The sequence below is a fragment of the Cherax quadricarinatus genome, chromosome 41 (assembly GCF_038502225.1).
Source record: "Cherax quadricarinatus isolate ZL_2023a chromosome 41, ASM3850222v1, whole genome shotgun sequence".
Classification (NCBI taxonomy): Eukaryota; Metazoa; Arthropoda; class Malacostraca; order Decapoda; family Parastacidae; genus Cherax; species Cherax quadricarinatus.
Genome location: NC_091332.1, coordinates 22,630,485 through 22,657,379, shown reverse-complemented (window position 1 = coordinate 22,657,379; position 26,895 = coordinate 22,630,485). Strand labels below are relative to the sequence as shown.

The following is a 26,895-nucleotide window of genomic DNA, read 5'->3' as shown; positions in this document are numbered from 1 at the left end:
GAACTGGCCAGGATGTATAACAAACCCTATACAACCATATGTTCCATCGTGGCCAAGAAAAAGGAAATCAAGGACTCTGTTGTTGCAAAGGGGGTAAATATGTTGACAAAAATGACATCACCAGTACTCGAAGAGGTTGAGAAGTTATTATTGGTGTGGATAAACGAGAAACAATTAGGAGGAGATAGTATTATGACGTCGATTATTTGTGAAAAGGCTAGGCAGTTGTATGACGATCAGGTAAAGAAACTGCCTACAACTAGTGGTGATGTGAGTGAATTTAAGGCCAGCAAAGGTTGGTTTGAGAGATTTAAGAACTGTAGTGGCATACACAGTGTGGTAAGGTATGGTGAGGCTGCCAGTTCGGACCACAAAGCGGCTGAAAAATATGTGCATGAATTCAAGGAGTACATAGAGGCTGAAGGACTGAAACCTGAACAAGTGTTCATTTGTGACGAAACAGGCCTCTTTTGGAAGAAAATGCCAAAGAGGACCTACATTACACAGGAGGAAAAGGCACTGCCAGGACACAAGCCTATGAAAGACAGGCTGACGCTCATGTTCTGTGCTAATGCTAGTGGGAATTTCAAAGTGAAGCCGTTACTAGTGTACCATTCTGAAAATCCCAGAGTGTTCAGGAAAAACAATGTTATGAAGAGTAAATTGTGTGTGTTTTGGAAATCTAATAATAAGGCATGGGTCACGAGGGACATTTTCGTCGAGTGGTTCAATGAAGTGTTTGGCCCTAGTGTGAAGAATTACCTCCTGGAAAAGAAATTGGATCTCAAGTGCCTCCTAGTAATGGACAATGCACCTGCTCATCCTCCAAACTTGGATGACCTAATTTTCGAGGAGTTTGGGCTCATCACAGTAAAGTTCTTGCCCCCGAATACCACTCCTCTCCTCCAGCCCATGGACCAGCAGGTCATTGCAAACTTTAAAAAACTCTATACACCAAAACAATGTTTCAAAGGTGCTTGAATGTGACCTCAGACACTCACTTGACCCTAAGAGATTTTTGGAGAGAACACTTCAGCATCCTCCATTGCATAACCGTTATAGGTACGGCTTGGGAGGGAGTGACTACCAAGACTTTGAACTCTGCTTGGAGAAAACTGTGGCTGGATTGTGTCCACAAGAGGGATTTTGAAGGGTTTGGGGCTGACCCTGATGAGCCTATGTCTGTTGTTAAATCTATTGTGGCACTGGGGAGTTCCATGGGGTTGGATGTGAGTTTGGAGGATGTGAAAGAGTTGGTGGAAGACCACAACAAAGAGCTCACCACTGAGGAGCTGCAAGAGCTTCAGCAGGAAGAGCAACAGATCGCAGCTCAGAATCTTGCTGCAGAGGAAGAGGAAGAGAGATGGAAGACGTTGCCTTCTTCAGAAATTAGGGAGATTTTTGAAATGTGGGGTAAGATGGAAAGATTTATGGGGAAACATCACCCTAACAAGGCTGTTGCAAGTCATGTTGGCAACATGTACAGTGACAAAGTCTTGGCCCATTTTAGGGAATTGTTAGAGACGCCAGAAACAGAGCACTCTGGACAGTTATTTTGCGAGACAGGACTCCAGTGACTCTCAAGCTGGTCCTAGTGGCATTAAGAAACAGAGAAGAGAAGTAACCCCAGAAAAGCAATTGGTATCTGAAGTGTTGATGGAAGGGGATTACCCTTCCAAACTGTAAATAATCCAATCTCTCTCCTCCTCCAGTCTTCCATACACTAAGAAGAATCGCCAATAAAGGTAAGTGTTATGCTGTTAATGTTTCATTCATCATGTGCCATTGTATTGTTTATGTACTACATCTATATTTCATGTAAAAAAAATTTTTGTTTTAGTACTTCTGGGTGTCAGGAACGGATTAATTGTATTTACATTATTTCTTATGGGGAAAATTGATTCGAAAATTGTAGATTTCGATAATAGTAACACCTTCAGGAAAGGATTAATTATGATAAATGAGGGACCACTGTGCATTATGACATATTTTATTCATACACTAACAAGAATCTTCAATAAAGGTAAGTATGATGTTATTATTGTTTTATTCTTCATGTGTCATTGTTTTCTGTGTATGTAAACCTATATTTCATGTAAAAGAAAATATTTTTTTGTTAATACTTTTGGTCTGAAACGGCTTAATTAGATCTACATTATTTCTTATGGGGAAAATGGTTTTGCAAAAAGTCAATTTCGCCATTCGTCACACTTTCTGGAACGGATTAATTACGAAAAATGAGGGTCCGCTGTACTTCAATATAATGCTAATATCAACTCCATGGCTTATTTATCTATCACAAGTGATCTAATATGACATAATAAACAATATAAATAACACAGAAACATGATATAGAGAGGAACCCCAGTTACAGGCCATTGTGGAAATAGGCCAATTTGGAAATCGAGCACTTTTATCAGCGAAATTTTGCTCTGGATATTGACCATGCTCTCAGATGTAGGCCGTATGAGATGCGTCACAACCGACCGGCGACACTCTTCCTCACACATATCACACTCACTCTGTGCATCTCTCTTGTTGGATTAGGAATACTTTGCGGCTTCATCCACTGTGTCTGGTGTTTTTTTGTTGACTGCAACTGTGAAATAAGAAAGTTCAGAGTGCCAGCCCTTTGGTAAACAAGGCGAGAAACACAAGAGAATTCCAGAAAGAACACACCAGTTAAGGTACTTCCCCACACACACCAGCCAGGGTACTTCTCCAAACACACCAGCCAGGGTACTTCCCCTCACACCAGACAACCAGACAGGGTACTTCTCCACACACCAGACAGGGTACTTCCCCACACACCAGCCAGGGTACTTCCCCACACACCAGCCAGGGTACTTCCCCACACACTAGCCAGGGTACTTCCCCACACACCAGCCAGGGTACTTCCCCACACACCAGCCAGGGTACTTCCCCACACACCAGCCAGGGTACTTCCCCACACACCAGCAAGGGTACTTCCCCACACACACTTGACAACCCTACTGTTGTAGAATCTATTGTGGCTTTGGGAAGTCCATGGATTGGATGTGAGTGGCCAGGATGTGGAAGAGTTGGTGGATGACCACAGGAAAGAGCTAACCACTGAAGAGCTGCAAGACCTTCAACTGGAACAGCAACAGATCACAGCTAAGGAAACTGCTTCAGAGGAGGAGGAAAAAAGAGAGAAGAACATGCCTTATTCTGTGATTAAGGTCATTTGTGCAAAGTGGAGGAAGGTGCAAAGTTTTGTGGAGAAATATCACCCTAACAAAGTGTTGCAAGTCGTGTCTGCCACATGTTCAATGACAATGCTGGTCCTAGTGCCAGTAAAAGAAGGGAACCCCAGAGAGGGTTTTGATACCTAAAGTCCATATGGGGGGGGATTCCCCTTCCAAACAATAATCAGTCCTCCCTCTCTCTTCCTCGCCTTCTTCCATATGCCAACAAGTCTTCAGTAAAGGAATGTAATGTTCATTTATGTATTACTAAAATTACTGCATTTCTTTCTCATTGTTTTGTGTATGTAAAATTATAGTTAATCTTTACAAAATGTATTTTTTGTTAATATTTTTGGGTGTCTGGAATGGATTAATTGTATTTACAGTATTTCTTATGGGAAATATTGATTCAGTTTTAGGCCATTTCAGATTTAGGTCACCCTTCTGGAACGGATTATGGGCTATAACTGGGGTTCCACTGTATACTCTAGATTATTATTATAATCAACAAGAAGCGCTAAGCCACAAGGGCTATACAGTGCTGCAGGGTAGGAAAGGAAGCGAGGGTATTGGGCGGCAGAAGGGGGGAGGGGCGATCAGTAGGTTACAGAAAACAGCGGGGCAGGGGATAGTGCAGGGTAGAGGGTAGCAAGAGATCGAGGTAGAAAGGGCTGAAGGTATCATCAGAGTTTGTGAAGTAAGTCAGTTGTTGTCAAAAAGTCAATGAGAGAGTCCGGATGAAAGGTGGGTCCATCAGAGAGAAAGGAAGGTAAAGAGAGAGCAGTGGAGCGAAGATGACATTGGAGGTAAATTCTGAGTGCTCGTTGATAACGTGGGCAGTCTAACAGAATGTGGCTGACCGATAATGGAACCTGACAATTCTCACAGAGAGGAGCAGGGCGCCTCTCCATGAGATATCCATGAGTAAGATGAGTATGGCCAATGCGGAGATGGGAGAGAGTAGTCTCCCAACCTCGGCACTGGTGACAAGAAGACGGCCAGTAACCTATACGGTGGACCCCCGGTATTCGATGGCATCGGTATTCGATAAATCTGGTATTCGATGCATTATATCGCAAAAAATTTTCCTCGGTATTCGATTGAAAACCCGGTATTCGATACGATTCGTACAAGACCTGTCCATGTGTGGCCTGAACTGCCCCGTGTGTACCAGTGTTTACAAGCCAGCCAGTGTGCGCGCATCTAAGGATACATTCGGTACATTCCATATTATCCATATTATCACTGTGTTTGGTGCTTGTTTCTGCAAAATAAGTCACCGTGGGCCCCAAGAAAGCTTCTAGTGCCAACCCTGTGGTAAAAAGGGTGAGAATTAGTATGGAAATTAAGAAAAATTTTGAAGGGTTTGGGGCTAACCCTGAGAAGCCTATGCCAGTTGTGGAATCCATTGTGCCTACTTCAAAGATTAAGGAAATGTGTGCACAGTGGGTTGAACTGCAAACCTTTATGGATGAAAATCACCCTAACACAGCTATTGCAAGCTGTGCTGGTGACTATTACAATGACAATGTTGTGGCCCATTTTAGACAAATCGTAAAGGAACGGGAGGTACAGAGCTCTATGGACAGATTTGTTGTGTGACAGAGGTCCAGTGACTCTCAAGCTGGTCCTAGTGGCATTAAAAGAAGAAGGGACATAACCCCGGAAAAGGACTTGCTACCTCAAATCCTAATGGAAGGGGATTCCCCTTCTAAACACTAACACCTCTCCCCTCCTCCCATCCCATCAATCATCACCAGATCTTCATTAAAGGTAAGTGTCAATTATTTTATTGTTATTGTAATTATTCTATTGCATTAAACTTAATATTTCATGCAAAATTTTTTTTTTTCATACTTTTGGGTGTCTTGCACGGATTAATTTGATTTCCATTATTTCTTATGAGGAAAATTGATTCGGCTTTCGATATTATCGGTATTCGATGAGCTCTCAGGAACGGATTAATATCGAATACCGGGGGTCCACTGTACATTGGACCCCCAGTTCACGTTATTAATCCGTTCCTGAGAGCTCATCGTAAAGCAAAATTATCGGAAAGCGAATCAATTTTCCCCACAAGAAATAATGGAAATTAAATTAATCCGTGCAAGACACCCAAAAGTATGAAAAAAAAAAACCTTTTACCACATGAAATATTAAGTTTAACGCAATAAAATAATTACAGTAACAATAATAACAATAGAATAATCACAATAGAATAATTGACACTTACCTTTAATGAAGATATGGTGATGATTGATGGGATGGGAGGAGGGGAGAGCGTCGAAGTTTTTAATGTTTAGAAGGAGAATCCCCTTCCATTAGGACTTTAGGTAGCAAGTCCTTTTCCGGGGTTACTTCCCTTCTTCTTTTAATGCCACTAGGACCAGCTTGAGAGTCACTGGGCTTCTGTCGCACAACATATCTGTCCATAGAGCCCTGTACCTCTCGTTCCTTTATGACTTTCCTAAAATGGACTATAACATTGTCATTGTAATAGTCACCAGCACAGCTTGCAATAGCTGTGTTAGGGTGATTTTCATCCATAAAGGTTTGCAGTTCAACCCACTTTGCACACATTTCCTTAATTTTTGAAGTAGGCACAATGGATTCCACAACTGGCATAGGCTTCTCAGGGTTAGCCCCAAACCCTTCAAAATCTTTCTTAATTTCCATACCAATTCTCACCCTTTTTACCACAGGGTTGGCACTAGAAGCTTTCTTGGGGCCCTTGGTGACTTATTTTGCAGAAACAAGCACCAAAAACAGTGATAATATGGATAATATGGAATGTACCGAATGTATTCTTAGATGCATGCACACTGGCTGGCTTGTAAACACTGGTGCACATGGGGCAGTTCAGGCCACACATGGACATGTCTCGTACGAATCGTATCGCATACCGGGTTTTTTAACAGGAACCGAGGCAAATTTTTTGCGATACAATGCTTCGGATACCGGATTTATCGGATACCGATGACTTCGCGAACCGGAGGTCCACTGTACTCGGTTTAATAGATTGAAGTTTGTTACCGAGTAAAGTAGACCAATGTTGTTGCCAACAGGTGTGAAGGTGGGTAGCTATTGCAGCAAAATAGTCCATAAATGGAACACCTCTATATGAAACTGGTAGGTCATGTACTGCTGACCACACAGCAGTGTCTGCCTGTTCATTGCCCTATACGTCAACATGACCAGGGACCCAACAAAAAACAATATCTTTATGCTTGGTAGAGATGCGGCGTAGCCAAAGTTGGATACGGAGGACTAAGGGGTGAGGTGTATCAAATTTCTGTATAGCCTGTAAAGTACTAAGGGAGTCTGAGACAACCACAAATGATGACACAGGCATAGATGCAATACGGATAAGTGCTGCAAGAATGGCATACAATTCAGCAGTAAAGATACTAGCCGAAGATAGTAATTGCCCTTGTATGACGCTGTCCGGAAACACTGCTGCGAATCCTACGCTGTCAGAAGACTTAGAGCCATCTGTGTACACTGCAATGGCATGAGAATGAGAGTTGAAGCGGTCAAGAAAAAGAGAGCGGGACGCTACCATAGACAGTTGGGCTTTCAAGCAAGGGAGTGAGAAAGAACAGACTCGAACAGCAGGAACTTCCCAGGGGGGTAAGGAAAAGTGAGATGCTACATGAACATAGAAAGGTGGAAATTGAAGAGAAGACAAGAGCGAATGTAGGTGAAGAGAGAAGGGATGGAGCAAACAGGGGTGGTGAACAAATAAAGAATGTCTACTAATATTGGTGACCATTCTATAAATGGAAGGACTGCGGAGATCATGAGAGCGTACATAGTAGCGAAGGCAATGGGCATTATGGCGATCGGATAAGGATGGAACGTTCGCTTCTGCATAGAGGCTCTCAACAGGGGAAGAGCGAAAAGCACCAAGGCATAAACGTAATCCTTGGTGATGAATAGGGTTGAGGCTAGATAGAGTAGTAGGAGAGGCAGCTGAATAGATCTGGTCACCATAGTCAAGTTTCGATAAAATGAGGGTGGAATGTAGGCGAAGGAGAGTTTAACAATCAGCTCCCCATGAAAGATGAGCAAGGGTTTTAAGAAGGTTCAGCCGGCTGTGACAAGTTGTCTTCAGAGAGGTAATGTGAGGTTTCCAGGATAACCTACGGTCAAAGAGGAGGCCTAGAAACCTAACTGTATCACGTTCAGGGATACGGGTGCCATAGAGGTACAAAGGATGATCGGAGATCACAGAGCATCTAGTGAAAGTAATTTGGTGAGTTTTGGTACTGGAAAATTTAAACCCATGTGTGGTGGCCCAATTAGAAACACAGTCAACCGCATGCTGGAGAGAAACTGTAATGAAGTGACAGTCAGCGTCTGCACAGGCAATAGTGAAGTCATCAACATAGAGTGATGACCAAATATTGGATGGCCAAATCATTTATAGCAAGGAGAAAAAGTGTTGTGCTCAGAACACATCCCTGGGGGATACCTTCAGCTTGGATAAAGTCCGGGGAGAGCACATTATTAACCCGAACACGGAAATGTCTGTCAGTTAAAAAGTTCTTAAGGAAGGATGGTAGATTGCCTTGAAGGCCTAAGGAGTGGGCTTGGGCCAAAATATTTTACCTCCAAGTTGTGCCATATGCCTTCTCAAGGTCAAAAACTATGGCAATAACCGAGTGGTTATTCGCAAAGGCATTACGAACATACGTATCCAAGTGTAGTAAGGGGTCTATGGTAGAACGGCCCATACGAAAGCCATATTGACGAGTGGAGAGACTGTTGTGTGTCTCTAAATACCACACTAAACGTCTATTTACCAAGCGTTCCATCACTTTGCAAACTGCACTGGTAAAAGCAATGGGACGATAGTGGGAGGCTTCATGTCCCGAAGTACCTGGTTTGCAGAAAGGGAGAACAATGGCAGATTTCCACAGCTGTGGAAGAACTCCTTGTGACCAAATAAGATTGAAAAGGCATAATAGGACCGCAAGGGCTGACTGATGTAAATGTTGTAGCATACGAATATGAATGTCGTCGGGCCCAGTTGCCGATGATCGGCAAGCTGAGAGTGTTGCCTCCAGTTCCTGAAGTGTAAAAGGCACATTATACTGTTCTTCTCCGAGAGAAGAAAAGTCCAAGGGTGCTAACTCTCTGGCAGACTTTGAGGAAACAAACGAGGGGCATAGATGGAGCCCCTGAGAAATATGGACCAGATTGCCAATTTCATTGGCAACATCTAGTGGGTTTGCTATATCAACACCGGCAACCCGCAGAACAGGAGCCGGGTCAGGAGAATATTTACCACTCAGTTTTCATACTTTTTTCCAGACTACACTCATAGAGGAAGCAGAGGTGATGGTGGAGACATAATCTCGCCAGCAAGTGAGTTAAGCGTCATGGATGACACGGCGAGCGATCGCACGCTTCTGCTTAAAATCAAGAAGTCTCTCCGTGGTTCTATTATACCGGTACCTGCCCCACGCAGCGCGTTTCAAACATACTGCACGAGCACAAGCAGGAGACCACCAAGGCACGCATTTCTGAGAATGCCTGCCCAAAGTTTGGGGTATAGAATGAGAAGCTGCGGTTAAAACGGAGGACAAGAAGAGGTGTAAAAGCACATCAATGGAGGATGAAGAAGGAACCTCACTAAAAACAGTTAGTTGTGAGTAAAGGTTCCAATTTGCCTGATCAAATTGCCAGCGTGGGTTATGAAGAGGTGGTGAATATGAATGGGAAGTAAGAATGATTGGGAAATGATCACTGTCATGTAAATCCAGGAGAACAGACCAGGTGAAGTCTAATGCGGCAGAGGAAGAGCAGACTGAGAGATCGACGCAAGAGAGAGTACGAGTCCGAGGATCAAAATGGGTGAGAGTACCTGTATTTAAAACATGGAGGGGGTGGGTAGCAAGAAAAGCCTCTAACTGAATGCCACGGGAATCACAATAAGACCCCCCCCAGAGGAAATGATGGGCAATAAAATCGCCAAGTAACAGAAGTGGTGGCGGTAATGACGAAACAAGAAAGGCAATATCCGGGATAGATAATGCCCGAGAAGGAGAGAGATACAAAGAACAGAGTGTATACCACCTATGCAAGTGGATACAGGCTGCTGTGTAATGCAGCGAAGTACGAACAAATAGCTGATGGTACGGAATATCAGCCTGAGATGGGATAGATAACGGCAGAGTGTAATTTTGGTTCCTGTAAGCAAACACCAACAGGGGAAAACTGGGAGAGCAACATCTGAAGCTCACCCCGATTGCCCCTGAGGCCGCGAGTATTCCACTGTAAATAGGCCATGATTGGCAACGATAAAGATACCTGAAATCCACAGGTAAGGGTACCTACGGACTAGAAGGGTTAGAAAAGTCCACATGCAGTGGCAAAGGAAAACGTTCAAGTAGCGAAGGAACGGTGCGTTGTGAAGAAAGGAGTTGCGCAGATGGAGAAGAGGAAAGAGAAGGAACAGAGGGTGGATCAGTGTCCATTGATGGTTTGGTCTCTGCAATATATTCAGAGATTGCTTCAAGTGTTTCGGAGTTCAGAGGCGTTGTATGGGAGACAATATTGGAGATGGAAGGAGGAGGAGTTTGAGTAAAGATTGGAGCTGTAATGGACTGTAGTACCAAGGTAGGGGGGGGGTGAAAGGGTGGAGAGAACTGGAGAAGTGTGGGAGGGGACAGAAGAGGCAGAAACTCAGGAGATGGCAGAAGAGGAAGAAACTTGGGAGGGGACAGGGGAGGAAGGCACAGTACGAGGAGAAGGATGAATCTCCACACTTGTAACGGAGCCAGTGAAAGGGGAAGACCTAGGTACAGAGACCAGGAAGGTAAAATGTGGAGGTGGATGAAGGGAAGGAGGGGTTAAAGGAGATTTGTTGGACCTCTGAGAAGTAGAGGGACGATTGGGAGGAGGTGTCGTACGAGGTCTTGTCGATACCGGGGTATGTGAGGGAGAACACGAAGAAGTGAGGACAGACTGAGGTGTTGAAGTAGGGATGTCTGAGCCCAGGACAGCAAAAGAATTAGATACAGGAGTGACTATGGGACTGGCAACCGCAGAGGAGGCTGCAGAAGATGGGACCCCAGAAGTGGGGGGGACGTTTTGAAACAGGAGAATAAGAAACACGGAGAATAAGAAAGGCGGAGATGAGAAACTGCAATAGCATAAGGGAGACCACCTGCCTCTTTGAGGCAACGAATTTCCCGCTCATTTAAGTAGACCTGGCAACGGCGAGAGTACGAAGGGTGAGCCTCATGACAATTAAGGCAAGAGGGAGGTCGACTGCAAGATGTACTAGAATGGTCATTGGCACCACAGACTGGGCATTCGGCTATAGATCTGCAATATTTTGCTGAGTGGCCAAATCGCCAGCAATTCCTACACTGTTGCAGTGTAGGGATCACCTTCTGAACTTGTAACCGATGTCCTGCTACATAAACAGAGGATGGGAGTTCACAGCTGTCAAAAGTTAAACGAGCTACATTGCAAGGGCATCGTCTTCGCCCGCGGGCGGGAAGAACATAAGTGTCTACCTTGAGAATTGGGAGATCTTGGAGTTCCAGATGTTTGAGAATATCACTGCCACATGTCTGGAAATTCTGTTGGACTATGGTATGGGGCAGAATAACAGTACCACTACAAGAATTGAGGGAATGATGTTTTTCGACAGTGATAAGAATAGTATTGATATGTGAAAGAAGAGAAAGATCATGAGCTTGGGTAGAATTCTGGACTGTGGTGATGCGCGTACCACTCTTAAGAGCATGAAAGGAAATATCTCTACCAACGTGGCGTAGGAGCGCATTGCCAATACTATGGTCAGAAAGATAGGCTGTAGAAGTCGGTCGTAAAGTAAAGAATTTAGTCCATTGTGTGGTCCGAAACTGAGTGTGGAGAAAGGGGTGCATGACATGTCGGTCTTTCCCGAGTAGAATGGGAAGGTAACGAAGTAACAACGTCACGAGATTGTCGTTGGTGGTTAGAAGTGGGACCAGAGTCGATCCAACGTGAGACGGGCTGGTGATTCGAAAATCGTCGCACCACAGAGGGAGAGGCCGGAAGCATAGTCAAAGGAGAGCGGAGGTCAGACAAATCGAAGGAGTCAGTGGAAGCCCCGGTACCTGCAGCGGGTAAGGAAACAGCACCAGCAAGAAGTACAGGGGCATTAGGAGTGTCCAAAGAGTGGCCAAAAGACGAGGCGAGGTCAGAACAGGGTGCGGTAACAATAAGGGACCCGGGGGTAGCGGGATCATGGATTTGGGACTCCATGGTTAGGTTACTTCTTTCTTTTTGTTTTTAAAAAGAATAAAAAAAGGGGGGACCGGGGAGGGATAGTTCCTAGGAGGAATGAAAGGGCCAGAAATCTCCCTCCGCGCCCAAGAGGACCTCAGCACCGCAAGTAGCGCAGATGCAGCATGGAACCCATGCCATACCCTACCCTTTATGCCAGTAAACCAGCAATCTGGGATAGCAACCTCACATCTGCCGAGCTACCTCGGTGGACAAAAGAGAGGGCGGCCGGATATCTGCCACAAAGCATACCTCCTTTGGCCACCACCCCCGGAATCTGAAAGGTGGCTTCCAGAGATACACCCGTCGCCCGAAAGACACCCAAAGCCACCTTCCGGGATACCGGAGAGGGATCGGGACATCCCCAGGCGATCCAGATCCCACGGCAAACTATGCCACCACCAAGAACCTCAACGGAATGGGATGGACCCCAGTACCCTTTCCCCTACCTATGAACTAGTGTGCCTGTGGGAAAAATCCCAAAGGCCAAAAAGAAGAAGGGCAAAAGGGAGGGGTGGGGAGGAGGAGGAGGAAAGGAAAAAAGGGAGGATGGGGAGGATGGGATAGGGAAGGGGGGATTGGGGTAATTAGGTTCTGTCTGAGGAAGGAAACCAACAGGTCTAATGCCTCAGACCAAGAGCCTCTTCACCACACCAAGGAGCCCCCCTTGAAGAGGTGTATACTCTAGAATGAATATAATATGTCATTATGTGACGAGTGGTGGCGGCCACTCCCGCTCCTGCTCTGACCATTCTTACCCTTCTGAAAACGGAGTGTTTGTGAGGCTAACTGCACTAGATCACTAGTTTCATAAGGAAAACACTGAAACAATGTATTTATAAATAAGAAATATTGTATAAAAACATAATAAAACATAATAGAGAATGTAAAGAAATAAACTGGTTTTATAAAGTGTACAAATTTACCTTGGAGAACAGATGCTGGCAGAGGTGGAGGGTGGAAAAGAAAAGCTACTTGCTACACTTTTAAAGCTACACTTTATTGCTGAACTTAATTGCTACACTCTTAATGCTACACTTTATCGCTTGGCTGGTGCTATAGCCTTTATCGACTCCTTCTGCTTCAGTATTGTACATATCATAGAAGTACTACGTTGGTACTGCCTGGCCAAGTTCACAACCCGCACTCCTTGCTTGTGTTTATCTATGATTTCATTCTTTAATTCAATGGACATCATCCTCTTTTTCTTCTCAGCATTGTCCTCTGCACTTACTTTCTTAAGACCCATGATTAGAAAAAGAAAATTTGGCAAAATAACTGCACAAAATGCAAGCACAACACAAGAGAAATGCTTCCACGGTGAGGTAAACATGTGCACTGCTGAGCGGATGTTGTGGCATTCACTGTGCCAACTAGTGGTAACATTCTGAAACTCGGTCATAACTCAGATTTTGGCTTGTAACTCAGAGCAAAAAATCGACTGAGCGATGGCTCGAACTCGAAAAACTCATATGTTGGGGCACTCATAAGTCAAGGTTCCAATGTACCTTCCCCTCTTTCATACATTTAATGAACAAAAATACCAACCACTCCAACAGTATATTTCCCCCTGCTTTTAACATTTGGCATGATCCTGTCAGTTCCAGCTGCTTTACTTCCCTTCATTCTACATAGTGCCTCATGCACCTCCCCCACACTCACATCCAGTTCTTCTTCACTCCTAAGAGATGTCATATCTCCCTGGTCAGTGCATGAAATTACTACCTCCTTTTCTTCATCAACATTTAAAAGTTCCTCAAAATATTCCTGCCATCTTCCCAATACCTTCAACTCCCCATCTACTAACTCCCCTACTCTGTTTTTAACTAACAAATCCATTTGTTCCCTAGACTTTCTTAACCTGTTTATCTCACTCCAAAAAAATTTTTTCTTCTTCTCAGCAAAATTTGTTGACAGTGTCTCACCCATTCTATCAATTGCTCTTCTTTTGCACTCACCACTCTCTTCACCTTTCTTTTACTCTCCATATACTCTGCCCTTCTTATATCATTTCTGCTTTGGAGAAATCTCTCATAAGCTACCTTTTTTTTTTTTTTACACAGGGTTTGACAAGGTTAGGTTAAGGATTCCTAACTTTATTGACAAGCTAAGAGCTGTTACCTACATCAGCTCATTTGAAAGCATTTTTATTGTTATGAGACATACAAGTAGGGAACAGGATGAAGTTGGAGCCATCTGTGGGCCAGCATTTTCATTTGATCAACTGACTTTATCTCGTTGACATCATAATGCTGTACGAATGTGTTCCAAACTCGAGTCATCCTGAATATATATGATCTCACATGGAGTGATGTTCTGGAGAAGGGTACAGCCAGAGTGAAGTTGCTGCTTTCTGCCCGTCTTGTGGCATAAAAGCTTGTTTCACGCTGTCCTCGAAGTGGATCCAAGTGTGGTACTTTGACAATACTGACCTTGTACATAACAGTAAGGCCACCCACATCCCTCCTGTGTTGAAGGCTCTGCTGAAATGACAGATCTATTCAGGATGGGTCCGGGCGAGAGATGAGACGTCTTGCTCTGTTCTCTACTCTGTCAAGCAGTCGCAGATGAGGGGGGGGGGCAGGCAAACCAAGAAAGTGGAGCATACTCAAGGTATGAGCGTACTTGTGCCTCGTACAGAATCTTGCTACCCCTACTGTCAAGCAGATGCGAGATACGGCGAAGTACTGTAAGCTTCCTGGCTGCCTTGTTTGCAAGATTTCCAACATTGTTCTTCATGGTTAGTTTGGAGTCAAATTTCACCCCAAAGATATGAACTTCTTCTCCAGGTGCCAACACCCTCCTATTCATCCTTACTACTGCACCAGCATTGCCATCATGGTGCCTAGAGATCATCATCATTTGTGTTTTCTCAGGTGCAAATGTTACTTGCCATCTATTTCCCCAAGCTGATATAGCTCTTAGCTGGTGATTGATGTAGCTTAGAGCAGCTGGCATTTCTTCTCTTGGATAAGTGAATGTCAGTGTACAGTCGTCTGCATATGCATGGGATTCTGGGATGAGATGAAGAAGGTCGTTGAAGTAGACATTCCATAACAATGGTCCCAGCACGCTTCCTTGTGGAACACTTGCCCCTATAGGATGTCTTGCTGATTCAGTTCCATTGAGAACTACCCTTAGAGATCTACCATGAAGGTAATCACTGAGGAGACACAGCATAGAGCCTGCAATTCCCAGTGCTTGAAGTTTTGCTAAGAAGCCCTGGTGCCACACCCGGTCGAAAGCACCAGCAATGTCCAGTGCTACCACACAGCTGACTTTGGATTCATCCAGTGACTGGTGCCACTTAGTGGAGAGGTTTAACAATAGATCAGCAGCAGAGTAACCTTTCCTAAAGCAATATTGATGATCACAAAGTAGTGAGTGGTAGTCAAAAAAAACTCTGTCATTTGTCTTGAGATTATTGTCTCAAGGATCTTACCAGTGATTGACAGGAGTGACACTGGTCTGTAGTTGCTGATTTCTGCTCTGCTCTTCTTTTTGTGAACAGGGACTACATTTACCTCTTTCCACAGAGAGGGCCATTTACACTGTACTAGGCAGTGCTGAAAGATGTGAGTTAGAGGTGTTGCTAGCTGGTCTGCACATCTTCTCAGCAAACTTGGGCTCAACTTGTCTGGGCCCACAGCCTTTTCTTGGTCAAGCGATTTAAGAAGGAAATGCACCTCCTCCTGCCTTATTGTCACCACTGAGAGTTTGGACACAGTTCTTGCAGCTAGCCAAGGAGGGTCCCTTGCTGGATCAGGAACTTGCATTTTGGTAGCAAAATGTTCGGCAAAGAGGTCTGCCTTCTCTTGGCTACTAGTAGAGGTGGTCCCATCCTGTCGATTTAGAGGTGGAATGAGTTCATCAGGCAGATAACCTTGTCTGTCCTTGACCAGGGACCACCAGGTTTTGGAGCCTACCCTACTTGATGCTAGCTTCCTTTTTGTGTCCACTTCTCATTTAGCAATGGCCCACTTTTGAACGTCACCCATATGCCTACAGGCTTGCCTGTGCAAGTTCCTGTTATAGGTGGTAGGATGTCTCTTATACCTTCGCCATGCTTTGTACTTAGCAGTAGCAGCCTCTTTACAACGAAAGCCAAACCAAGGCTGATCTGTAGGCTTCGTCACATATTGCCAGTGAGGAACGTGTTCTTGTTGTAGATTAAGGATGTGGCCAGTGAAGGCTTTCACTTGGTTGTCAACATCCCCTTGGAGAAGAGCATTCCAATCGGTGGTGGTGAGCTCAGAGCAAAGGGCTGGCCAATTACTTCTTTCCCATAGCCAGGTTGTACGGGTGGACTCCTCACCTCGTTCTGTTGAGATCTTAAGTGTCGTAAAAACAGCCTTGTGGTCAGATGATCCAACGTAGCCGAGGGGTTGACAAGTGACTATACCTTCTGCCAGATCACTCACTACTGGGTCAAGGGAGGAGCACCCTTCACCTCATCATTCCACCAATCACTCCTCTTTCCTCCTGCACCCACCCTCCTATAACCACAAACTTTTGCCCCTAATTCTAACACTGTATTTTTAACAACTATCCCACCCCCCTTCAACTCCCATACTATCCATACTTGCACTAGCCCACCTTTCTGCCAACAATTGCTTATATCTCACCCCAACTTCCTCCTCCCTTAGTTTATAAATCTTCACCTCTCTCTTACTTGCTGTTGCCATTTTTCTTTTGCCCCATCTACTCCTTACTCTAACTGTAGCTACAACTAAATAATGATCCAATGTGTCTGTTGCCTCTCTATAAACATGCACATCCTGTAGCCTACCCATCAATTTTTTATCCACCGATACACGATCTAATAAACTACCTTTATTAGGTGCTATATCATATCTTGTATACTTATTTATCCTCTTTTTCATACAATATGTATTACTTACTACCAAACCGCTTTCTACACATAGTTCAATTAAAGGCCTCCATTTTCATTTACCCCTGGCACCCCAAATTTACCTACTACTCTCTCCGCAACATTTTTACCCACTTCAGCATTTAGGTTCCAAACCACAAGTGCTCTTTCACTCAGCTCAAAACTCCCCATGCACTCACCCAACATTTCCCAAAATCTCTCTCTCCTCTACACTTCTCTCTTCTCTAGGTGCATAAACACTTACTATAGCCCACTTTTCACATCCAACCCTTATTTTACTCTACATAATCCTTGAATTTATACATTTATATTCCCTCTTTTCCTGCCATAATTTATCCTTCAACATTATTGCTACTCCTTCCTTAGCTCTAACTCTATTAGAAATCGCTGACCTAATCCTGTTTATTTCTCCCCACTGAAACTCTCCAGCTTTGTTTCACTTAGTGCCAGCACATCCAGCTTCTTTCCATTCTTAACATCCACAATCATTTCTTTATCATTCGCACTGCATCCACGCACATTCAAACATCCCACTCTGATGGTTTTCTTATTATTATTATTTTTAGTAAGCTGTACAGGAGGCTTTGCCTATGTACTTTCTGTTACAGCCCCCAAATGGGATGGTGCATACTCCAGAATTGTTGTCATTCTGGCTGTTAAGTCTCAGTCTAGTGATCTCTTGCATGGTACCTGTGAGCTTTCAGTTTGGCTTAACCCCTGGCACACACAATACTAGAGAAATAGAAACTCAACCAGTAAACATCTCAACAAAATTAACTGTTGCAGATGTTGCACTACCCATATAGGCCTCCTGCAGAGCTCCTCTCTTTACATCACCATCCATCTTCCCTCCAACTGACATATTCTTCCCTGTCCTCACACCAGCAGGGAACCCTCATGCTGACACTGCCCTTTCCAGTTATATGCATAAGGATGCTTTTATATTCCTTGTATTAACTTCATAAAGCTCCACACTGAGCATAAACAATTGTCAAAATAAAAGCTTTCTCTGTTCCAATCTTTTGTTTCTGGCTATTGGCACTAAGACTTTGTATCCATTGCAAATACTGTAAGGAACTTCATAATAATTACAAAATTATTCAATATATTTTTTCTTGTGTCTGTATCATTGTTAACACATTTCCTCTATCCTAAACAATCAAAAATGGCTCAATAAAAAATTTAAATACAATTCAAATCTATTATTATCAAGGGCTCTATGTTAAGTTGTATGCAGACAATAAAAAATACAGCCTCTCCTCACTTAACAACGGAGTTCTGTTCCAAAGACCACGTCAGTAAACGAATTCATTACTAAACAAGGAGCATACTATAATGGTAGTGGGCTTGTGTCAACCATCTTTGATACTGTTTTAATGTCACCTTTGCACCATTTATAACATTTCTGGTATATTTTTAAATGTTTATATAGTAGTGTACTGTATATTGTAATAAACAGAATAGAGGAAATCAGCTCTAATATACATTATTTAGGTATGCATACTGGTCAGAGAGCCCGTTGTAAGTCCAAGTCATCAGTAAACAAGTATGTCGCCAAATGAGGAGAGGCTGTAATTTCACTCTTATTCTTCTTCACCCCTACACAATGTTAATACCTTTTTTCCTGTTTGTTTTATATATTTGCAGAAACTTAGAATCTTCCCACTATTAAGAACTATTAAAAAATTAATCCATTATGTGTTATTTAAAGAAGCCCAAGTAAACTAAAACATCCAATATTTTACTGTCCAGGAAAGGGGAAAAAATAAAGTTTTGTACATAAATTATCATACACGTCATTTTTTATGTTACCTTGTCAGCTAGGTCTCTCATCGCTTTCTCTGTGTCTTTTGTTCTCTTGTTGCTTCTTTCACCATATTCTTCCAGTGCAATCTGTTAAAGTGAAACCTTTGATAGTTCATAATACTTTTTCTTTCTCAAATAATTTCTACTTCAACACAATAAAATTAACATTACTTGCTTAAGCAGAGATAGCAGAAAAAATGCAGGTACCATATATAATATTTTAACTCACTGGCCATCTCTCACTAATTCAAGGTGACTTGAAGAAAAATACATCTACCATTACTCACTCCCAATAGATGCCTTTCTAGAAGACCTAAACATCACAGTCCAATGGTGAGTCAACTCTATGTTTGTAAAGCTGGAGCTTACAAAGAACCCTGATAACCTTGTCTTGATCTGTGAGAATATTCACCATATCTCCTTTTAGTGAAACAGTTATCAGATTGATCTCAGCAAAAAAATAAATAAAATCTGTGAGATATGCCAGTTTTAGAAAGAATGCATCTTCCCACATCTTATCCCCATTGTCGTAATGCAGACACCATGCTTGCCATCTTTCAAAACTCATGTCCAGATAGCTGGTATTCTATAGTCTCTCTATAGATATTACCTTGTTCCATCTCCATCTGCACAACCAACTATATATAACACTAACATCCACTTACTCTCCTCTAATATGGTCACATACTCCTACTGGATGCTCAAATCTGTACCTCTTACACCCTCATTAAAAGTCTACAAATATAAGCAATGTAAAAGGGAAGAATTTTCATTATATCAGGTTTGATCCAAGAAAGAGAAGGGCACTGCCACTTCCTTGGATTAAGAGTCCTTAACTTGCTTCATGGGACTTACATTAAAGGAAAAGAAGGAAAGAAAACTTTACAGCATGCAGTATTGAAATATACAAAAACTACTGTCACTGTATTACATTTTTTATTACAAATTTAACAAATCAAATAAAACTAAAAATGTGCTATATATTCTTTTGTAAGGTGTTATAAAAGCTTGCTTCACCTTACCCTTATTAGGAAAATACAAATGCTACATAAGCACCAACCTTTAACAATCTGGTAGAGGTCTGTACACCCACAGAATGTGTTGGTAGTTCTTGACTTGAGGAAGAAACTACATCCTCTGGAGCTGGAGGTTCTTTCTGCCAAATTAAAGAAAAATTAATTAATTTTACATAATTACATTTACAAGCTAAGATCTATTATCCTGCCACAGCTCATTTCAGAGGATCTCCTTACTTTCTTAGCATCTCACAGGTGTGCCAATGCTGAAGCTGTAATTGCTGTTATTTAGGGATACTCCATTATAATCATCATGAAGATATGCTGTACCTAAATATCATACAATGTGCTGAAAATGGGTGTGATCAGGTCTGATCTAAGAGTAGGACAGTTTGATCTAAGAGTAGGATAAATTCCTTTGATCCAGAGCCCTTCAGCATCAAGGAACTCTCCTTGTAAGGTGGGTGGGATAATCCAACATTCCTGTAGTGTTGGACTGAATGAGGAATTTCAGAAAGCAGCAAGAAAATTTTGAAAATGCCAGACAAACACAATGTGTGCTTTAGAAACCAGTATTTTGTGTGAGATCAGGAAAAATCTCATTCAGTCATTCAATAGGAATAATCCAAATATGCAAAACCTGACCTTCCCGCTGATGTGGCTTTAATAAAGAGTCTTAAAACTATTCTACATGTACACAATACTTTTGATAATTATGAAATTCAGGAGGGTTGCATGGATGGCCACGCACAAGCATAAGCCAACCAATCATAGCAAAGATGACTACCCACAAGTATAAGCTAGCCAATCATTGCAAAGATGGCTACCCACAAGTACAGTGGACCCCCACATAACAATATTATTTCAATCCAGAAGTCTGTTTGGGTGCCGTTATAGACCGAATTTGTTCCCATAAGAAATATTGTGAATTAGATTAGTCCGTTTCAGATCCCTAAAAATACACCTACAAAAGCACTTACAAAAATACACTTACATAATTGGTCGAGTTGGGAGCTGATCGTTATGCGGGGGTCCACTGTATAAGCCAGCCAATCATTGCAAAGATGGCTACCTACAAGTATAAGCCAGCCAATCATTGCAAAGATGGCTACCCATGAGTATAAGCCACTTGCCACTGTAAGGATGGCTAACCACAAATATAAGCCAGTCAACTGCTGCAAAAACAGCTACCCACAGGATTTAAGCCAACCAATCTCTGCAAGGATGGCTACCCACAAGAATAAGTCAATCAATCACTGTATAAATGACTAACCACAAAAATAAGCCAGACAGCTGCTGCAACAGCTAACCCAGTCACCACTCCAAAGATGGCTGACCACAAGTATAAGACAGTCAGCCACTACAAGGATAGCTAGCTACAAAAATAAGTCAACCAACTAGTGCAAAAGACAGAAGCAAAGAGACAATGCACCTACACACTCATTTAACCCTTAAACTGTCCAAACGTTGATCTATGTTTGCATGCATAGCACTCCGAATGTAGATCAGCTCCATCTTGGGTTAACATCATGACAAATCCCCGTGATTCACTCACGCCTCGGAATATTAACACTGCTATTCTCGGAAAGTGTAACAGAATGTGAGGTTAGTGAATTTAACACCGATATAGCCACTAATGTTCAAGGAATTAGTGAAACTGTTGATGATAACCCAGATGACCCTCAGTCCATCACCTCTGGGGTGGCCAGTGTGGACAGTGTGGCCATACCAGACCCTCAGCCAAGTACCTCTGAGGTTGCTAGTGTTACTACCCAAAGGCAACTCTGCAAGAGGAAATTATCATTTTCCAAGCATTATGGTGATGACAATAGTGAAAGTGATATGAGTGACGATGATGAAATCGATTTTATGCCCATAGAGGATTCGTCAACTGACAGTGATTATTATTATTCCCCAGTGAAACGTACTTTTAGGCATCATAACCTACGTTCAGGCAGTGTGCCATATGTAGTCAGTGACAAGGGTCATGGCAGGTCACGATCCAAAACCCCAGCTAGTGAGAGTGATAGTGATCATGAAGGTGAGTATGCTGGGATGGAAGATGAGGTTGGTGGCATGGTGCCTGGACCTCATGGCACAGTGGGTGGGCAGACAAAGGACTGCCCAGCACCCTTTCAACCATGTGCTGCCTCCACTCCCATCCCCCCTTGTGCTCCCCCACGCCCCATGCCACAGGTCCACCCTGCACCATCTGATCGCGAATGGAAATGGACAGAAAGTACACCATTCATGCCACATCCTTTCAGTTTTGATGCCATTGGAAGTGGTATCTTGCCACACTGTCCCATCACAAATGAGGCTACAGAGTTAGACTATTTTCAACTATACTTTGATGAACCGATAATGAACCTGATTGTTACCCAGACCAACATGTACTACAGGTATAAAATGGACCACATAGATGTTTTCAGAATCATCACAGCTGCGCAGGTGAAAAGATACAACTGTGGCTGAAATGTATTTATTCCTTGGCACAATCATGCTTATGCCACACACCTATAAGAACAATATAGCACACTACTAGTCCACAGACCACTTCATCAGTACTCCAGTCTTCTGTGACCACCTCCCCTGCAACAGATTCACTCTGTTGCTACGAATGTTGCACTTCTCAGACAGGAATACTCCAAACTGAAATGACCTATACAAAATCAGGGAATTGTTTATGCATCTCAAGCAAAAATTCAGTGCCTACTTTTATCCATTCAAGAATATTGTTGTTGATGAGTCCTTGATTCTGTTCAAGGGACGACTGTCATTCAAACAATATATACCAAGCAAACGTAATCGCTTTGGAATAAAACTCTTCGTAATGTGTGACTGTGAGACTGGTCTTGTGTTGGATGTCATTATCTACACAGGGAAAAACACACTCGACGATACTGGTGCATGTTGGGCATTTTTGGTAATGTTGTTCGCAAGATGATGCAGCCATACCTTGGCAAGGGCCATACATTGTTTTTGGGGAGGGGGAGGGTTTCTTTCTTTTGGGTCACCCTGCCTTGGTGGGAGACAGCCGATTTGTTAAAAAAAAATATATGCAAGGTTTCAGGTATATCTTGCTACTTCTACTTACACTTAGGTCACACTACACATGCATGTACAAACATGTATATATACACCCCTCTGGGTTTTCTTCTATTTTCATACTAGTTTTTGTTCTTGTTTATTTCCTCTTATCTCCATGGGGAAGTGGAACAGAATTCTTCCTCTGTAAGCCATACGTATCGTAAGAGGCGACTAAAATGCCGGGAACAAGTGGGTTAGTATCCCCTTCTCCTGTATACATTACTATAGTTAAAAAGAGAAACATTTGTTTTTCTTTTTGAGCCACCCTGTTTCAGTGGGATATAGCCAATTTGTTGAAAGAAAAGAAGAAGAATAATAAATATATTTACCATATTTGCATTTTATAGGTGTAGCTCTATTACTCACTTAATGTGATAGTGTAAACATGTTATCAGGCTTTTATATGCATTTGAAAGTGAAAAAAGGCTATGGTTTACTTTACAGCAATATTCACTTTACAGCAGTAGCTTGGTACCTAACCTGCTGTATAAGTAGGACCTTCCTGTATGATAGAAATGTTCACAAATATGGAAAGTGCAATGTATTAGTAGTTAACCCTTTTGAGGTGGGTCCCATTGTGCTAAGGCTTTGAAGTGCCAATTGGTCCCATTGTTCTAAGTGGTGAGCTCAGCTCTCTCAGATTAGCTGTGAATGGTATATGTGGGCCTAGATATGAGACAATGGGTCTATGCAGTAAGTGTGCACTAAATAAAAAAATCTTGCAGCACTACGTGCTGCAAGATTTTACTTGATAGCCAGTGTCGGTCCCATATTTATACGCCAAAATTCTAGAGCCTTCAAATCTGGTGAAAGAAAGTTGGTAGGCCTACATATGAAAGAATGGGTCTGCATGGTCAGTGTGTGCAATATAAAAAAAATCCTGCAGCATGCAGTGCATAATGAGAAAAAAAAAAAACTCCACCGTGTTTTGGTTTAAAACAGCAACTTTGCAGTGTATTTTCGTAGGGAATTTATGGTTGCATTCTCGTTTTCTTGGTCTCATTTGATAGAATGGAAGATACATTTCAGAAATAGAGATGATTTTGATTGGTTTCACGAAGTAAAGTACCTTGAAATTGAGCTCAAAGTAGCAGAAATGTTCGATTTTTGCCGATGTTCAAGAGCAAACAAATCATACCACACATCCAATACATGTCAACTGGTGAGTATAATATTCTTTCACAAGTGTGCTGATATTATTTATACCATTTTTACAATAATGCAGTAATCTGCATAACAGTACAGTGGACCCCCGGTATTCGATGGCATCGGTATTCGATAAATCCGGTATTCGATGCATTATATCGCAAAAAAATTTCCTCGGTATTCGATTGAAAACCCGGTATTCGATACGATTCGTACGAGACCTGTCCACGTGTGGCCTGAACTGCCCCGTGTGTGCCAGTGTTTACAAGCCAGCCAGTGTGCGCGCATCTAAGGATACATTCAGTACATTCCATATTATCCATATTATCACTGTGTTTGGTGCTTGTTTCTGCAAAATAAGTCACCATGGGCCCCAAGAAAGCTTCTAGTGCCAACCCTGTGGTAAAAAGGGTGAGAATTAGTATGGAAATTAAGAAATCATCACCAGATCTTCATTAAAGGTAAGTGTCAATTATTTTATTGTTATTGTAATTATTCTATTGCATTAAACTTAATATTTCATGTAGTAAATTTTTTTTTTCATACTTTTGGGTGTCTTGCACGGATTAATTTGATTTCCATTATTTCTTATGAGGAAAATTGATTCGGTTTTCGATATTATCGGTATTCGATGAGCTCTCAGGAACGGATTAATATCGAATACCGGGGGTCCACTGTAAATCTTTTATTTTTTGTGAGAATAAAAATTCAAAATGGAAAAAAAAGAGTAATATAAGAGGGGCCTGGAGATGTGACTAAAGAACAGAGAAAATGTTATTTTAGTGCCAGGAATGTCTGTCTTGTTTATTCTGGATCCTATTTTGAAACTGGCAGCTTTTGAAATTTGCTTGAAATTGGCCAAATTGCCAATTTCTGACCACTTTATTGGGTAGTTGAAATCAGTAAATGAGCAGTTTCTTGTACTCAGCTGATAGAACAAATGGAGTTCTAGCAAAATAGCTATGATTTTAGTCGACTGGAACAATGGAATTGGATGAAAATAGAGCTCAAAGTGGGCGAAATCGCCGATGCATAAATACTGCCAATATCGCTAACTTCGCGAGAGCATAATTTCATAAGTTTTCCAATAAATTTCGTACTTTTGGTGTCATTACCATTGGGAAAAGATTCTCTGTCATGTCATAAGATTTTTTTTTTTTTTTGAAAGCTTTTCGACCCTGAGAGTGAGTTAAGGATCGGGGGTCTCGACCCTCAAAGGGTTAAAGCAGCGACTTTGTGGTGTATTTTCATATGGTTTTTATGGTTGTACTCTCAGTTTCTTGGTATCATTTGATAAAATGGAAGATATATTACAGAAACACAGATGATTTTGATTGGTTTCAGGAATAAAAGTAGCTTGAAATTGAGCTTGAAGTACAGTGGACCCCCGCATAGCGAACTTAATCCGTGCAAGAGGGCTGGTCGTTATGCGAAATGTTCGCTATGCGAATTAATTTTCCCCATAAGAAATAATGGAAATAAAATTAATCCGTGCAAGACACCCAAAAGTATGAAAAAAAAATTTTTTTACCACAAAAAAATGTTAATTTTAGTACACACAAACTGAAAAAGGCATGCACAATTACATGACACTTACTTTTATTGAAGATCTGGTGATGATTGATGGGATGGGAGGAGGGGAGAGAGAGTGTTAGTGTTTAGAAGGGGAATCCCCTTCCATTAGGACTTGAGGTAGCAAGTCCTTTTCTGGGGTTACTTCCCTTCTTCTTTTAATGCCACTAGGACCAGCTTCAGAGTCACTGGACTTCTTTCGCACAACATATCTGTCCATAGTGGCCTGTACCTCTCGTTCCTTTATGATTTGTCTAAAGTGGTTCACAACAGTGTCATTGTAACAGTCACCAGCACGGCTTGCAATAGCTGTGTGAGGGTGATTTTCATCAAAAAAGGTTTGCACTTCAAGCCATTTTGTACACATTTCCTTAATCTTTGAAGTAGGCAATTCCTTCAATTTCTCTCTCCCCTCCTTTGAACCAGTTTCCCCAGGTCTGGCCTCTTGCTCTTGAAGTTGATCTATCAGCTCATCAGTGGTTAGTTCTTCATTGTCCTCCTCCACCAACTCTTCCACATCCTCCCCACTAACCTCCAACCCCAAGGACTTCCCCAATTCCACAATTGATTCCTCAACTGGTATACTACTCCTCTCAGGGTTAGCCTCAAACCCTTCAAAATCCCTTTTGTCTACACATTCTGGCCACAGTTTCTTCCAAGCAGAGTTCAAGGTTCTCTTAGTCACTCCCTCCCAAGCCTTACCTATAAGGTTTACACAATTGAGGATATTAAAGTGATCCTTCCAAAACTCTTTTAGAGTCAATCGAGTGTCTGTGGTCACTTCAAAGCACTTTTGAAACAGAGCTTTTGTGTACAGTTTCTTGAAGTTGGAAATGACCTGCTGGTCCATGGGCTGCAGGAGAGGAGTGGTATTAGGAGGCAAAAACTTCACCTTAATGAAGCTCATGTCCCCATAAAGTCGCTCTGCCACGTCTGTAGGATGACCAGGGGCATTGTCTAACACCAGGAGGCACTTAAGGTCTAATTTCTTTTCAGTTAGGTAATCTTTCACATTGGGGGCAAATGCATGGTGTAACCAGTTATAGAAAAATTCCCTAGTGACCCATGCCTTACTGTTTGCCCTCCACAGCACACACAAATTATCCTTGAGGACATTCTTTTGCCTGAACGCTCTGGGAGTTTCAGAGTGATACACTAATAAAGGCTTAACTTTGCAATCACCACTAGCATTGGCACACATCAACAAAGTAAGCCTGTCTTTCATAGGCTTATGTCCTGGGAGTGCCTTTTCCTCCTCAGTAATGTAGGTCCTGCTTGGCATTTTCTTCCAGAACAGGCCTGTTTCATCACAATTAAACACTTGTTCAGGTTCCAGTCCTTCAGTTTCTATGTACTCCTTGAATTCCTGCACATATTTTTCAGCCGCTTTGTGGTCCGAACTGGCAGCCTCACCATGCCGTATCACACTATGGATGCCACTACGCTTCTTAAATCTCTCAAACCAACCTTTGCTGGCCTTAAATTCACTCACATCATCACTAGTTGCAGGCATTTTTTTAATTAAATCGTCATGCAACTTCCTAGCCTTTTCACATATGATCGCTTGAGAGACGCTATCTCCTGCTAGCTGTTTTTCATTTATCCACACCAATAAGAGTCTCTCAACATCTTCCATCACTTGCGATCTTTGTTTCGAAAACACAGTTAAACCTTTGGCAACAACAGCTTCCTTGATTGCCGTTTTCTTGCCCACAATAGAAGCGATGGTTGATTTTGGTTTCTTGTACAACCTGACCAGGTCGGTGATACGTACTCCACTTTCATACTTATCAATGATCTCTTTCTTCATTTCTATGGGTATTCTTACCCTTTGAGGTGTAGGGTTGGCACTAGAAGCTTTCTTGGGGCCCATGGTCAC

At 42.4% G+C, this 26,895-nt stretch overlaps 1 protein-coding gene across 5 annotated transcripts in view; it reads right to left on the bottom strand.

Annotated features, from left to right (window-relative positions):
• The window catches only part of LOC128695942 (zinc finger MYND domain-containing protein 11), a 208,081-nt gene that overhangs the window by 20,622 nt on the left and 160,564 nt on the right, over nucleotides 1–26,895 (bottom strand). For all 5 annotated transcript variants that reach the window (XM_070093069.1, XM_070093070.1, XM_070093068.1 and 2 more), the window contains 2 exons: nucleotides 19,253–19,348; nucleotides 18,199–18,279 (listed from right to left, as the gene is read on the bottom strand). In XM_070093069.1, coding sequence (XP_069949170.1) covers nucleotides 18,199–18,279; nucleotides 19,253–19,348 — 177 coding nt within the window. The remainder of the gene's footprint in view (nucleotides 1–18,198; nucleotides 18,280–19,252; nucleotides 19,349–26,895) is intronic.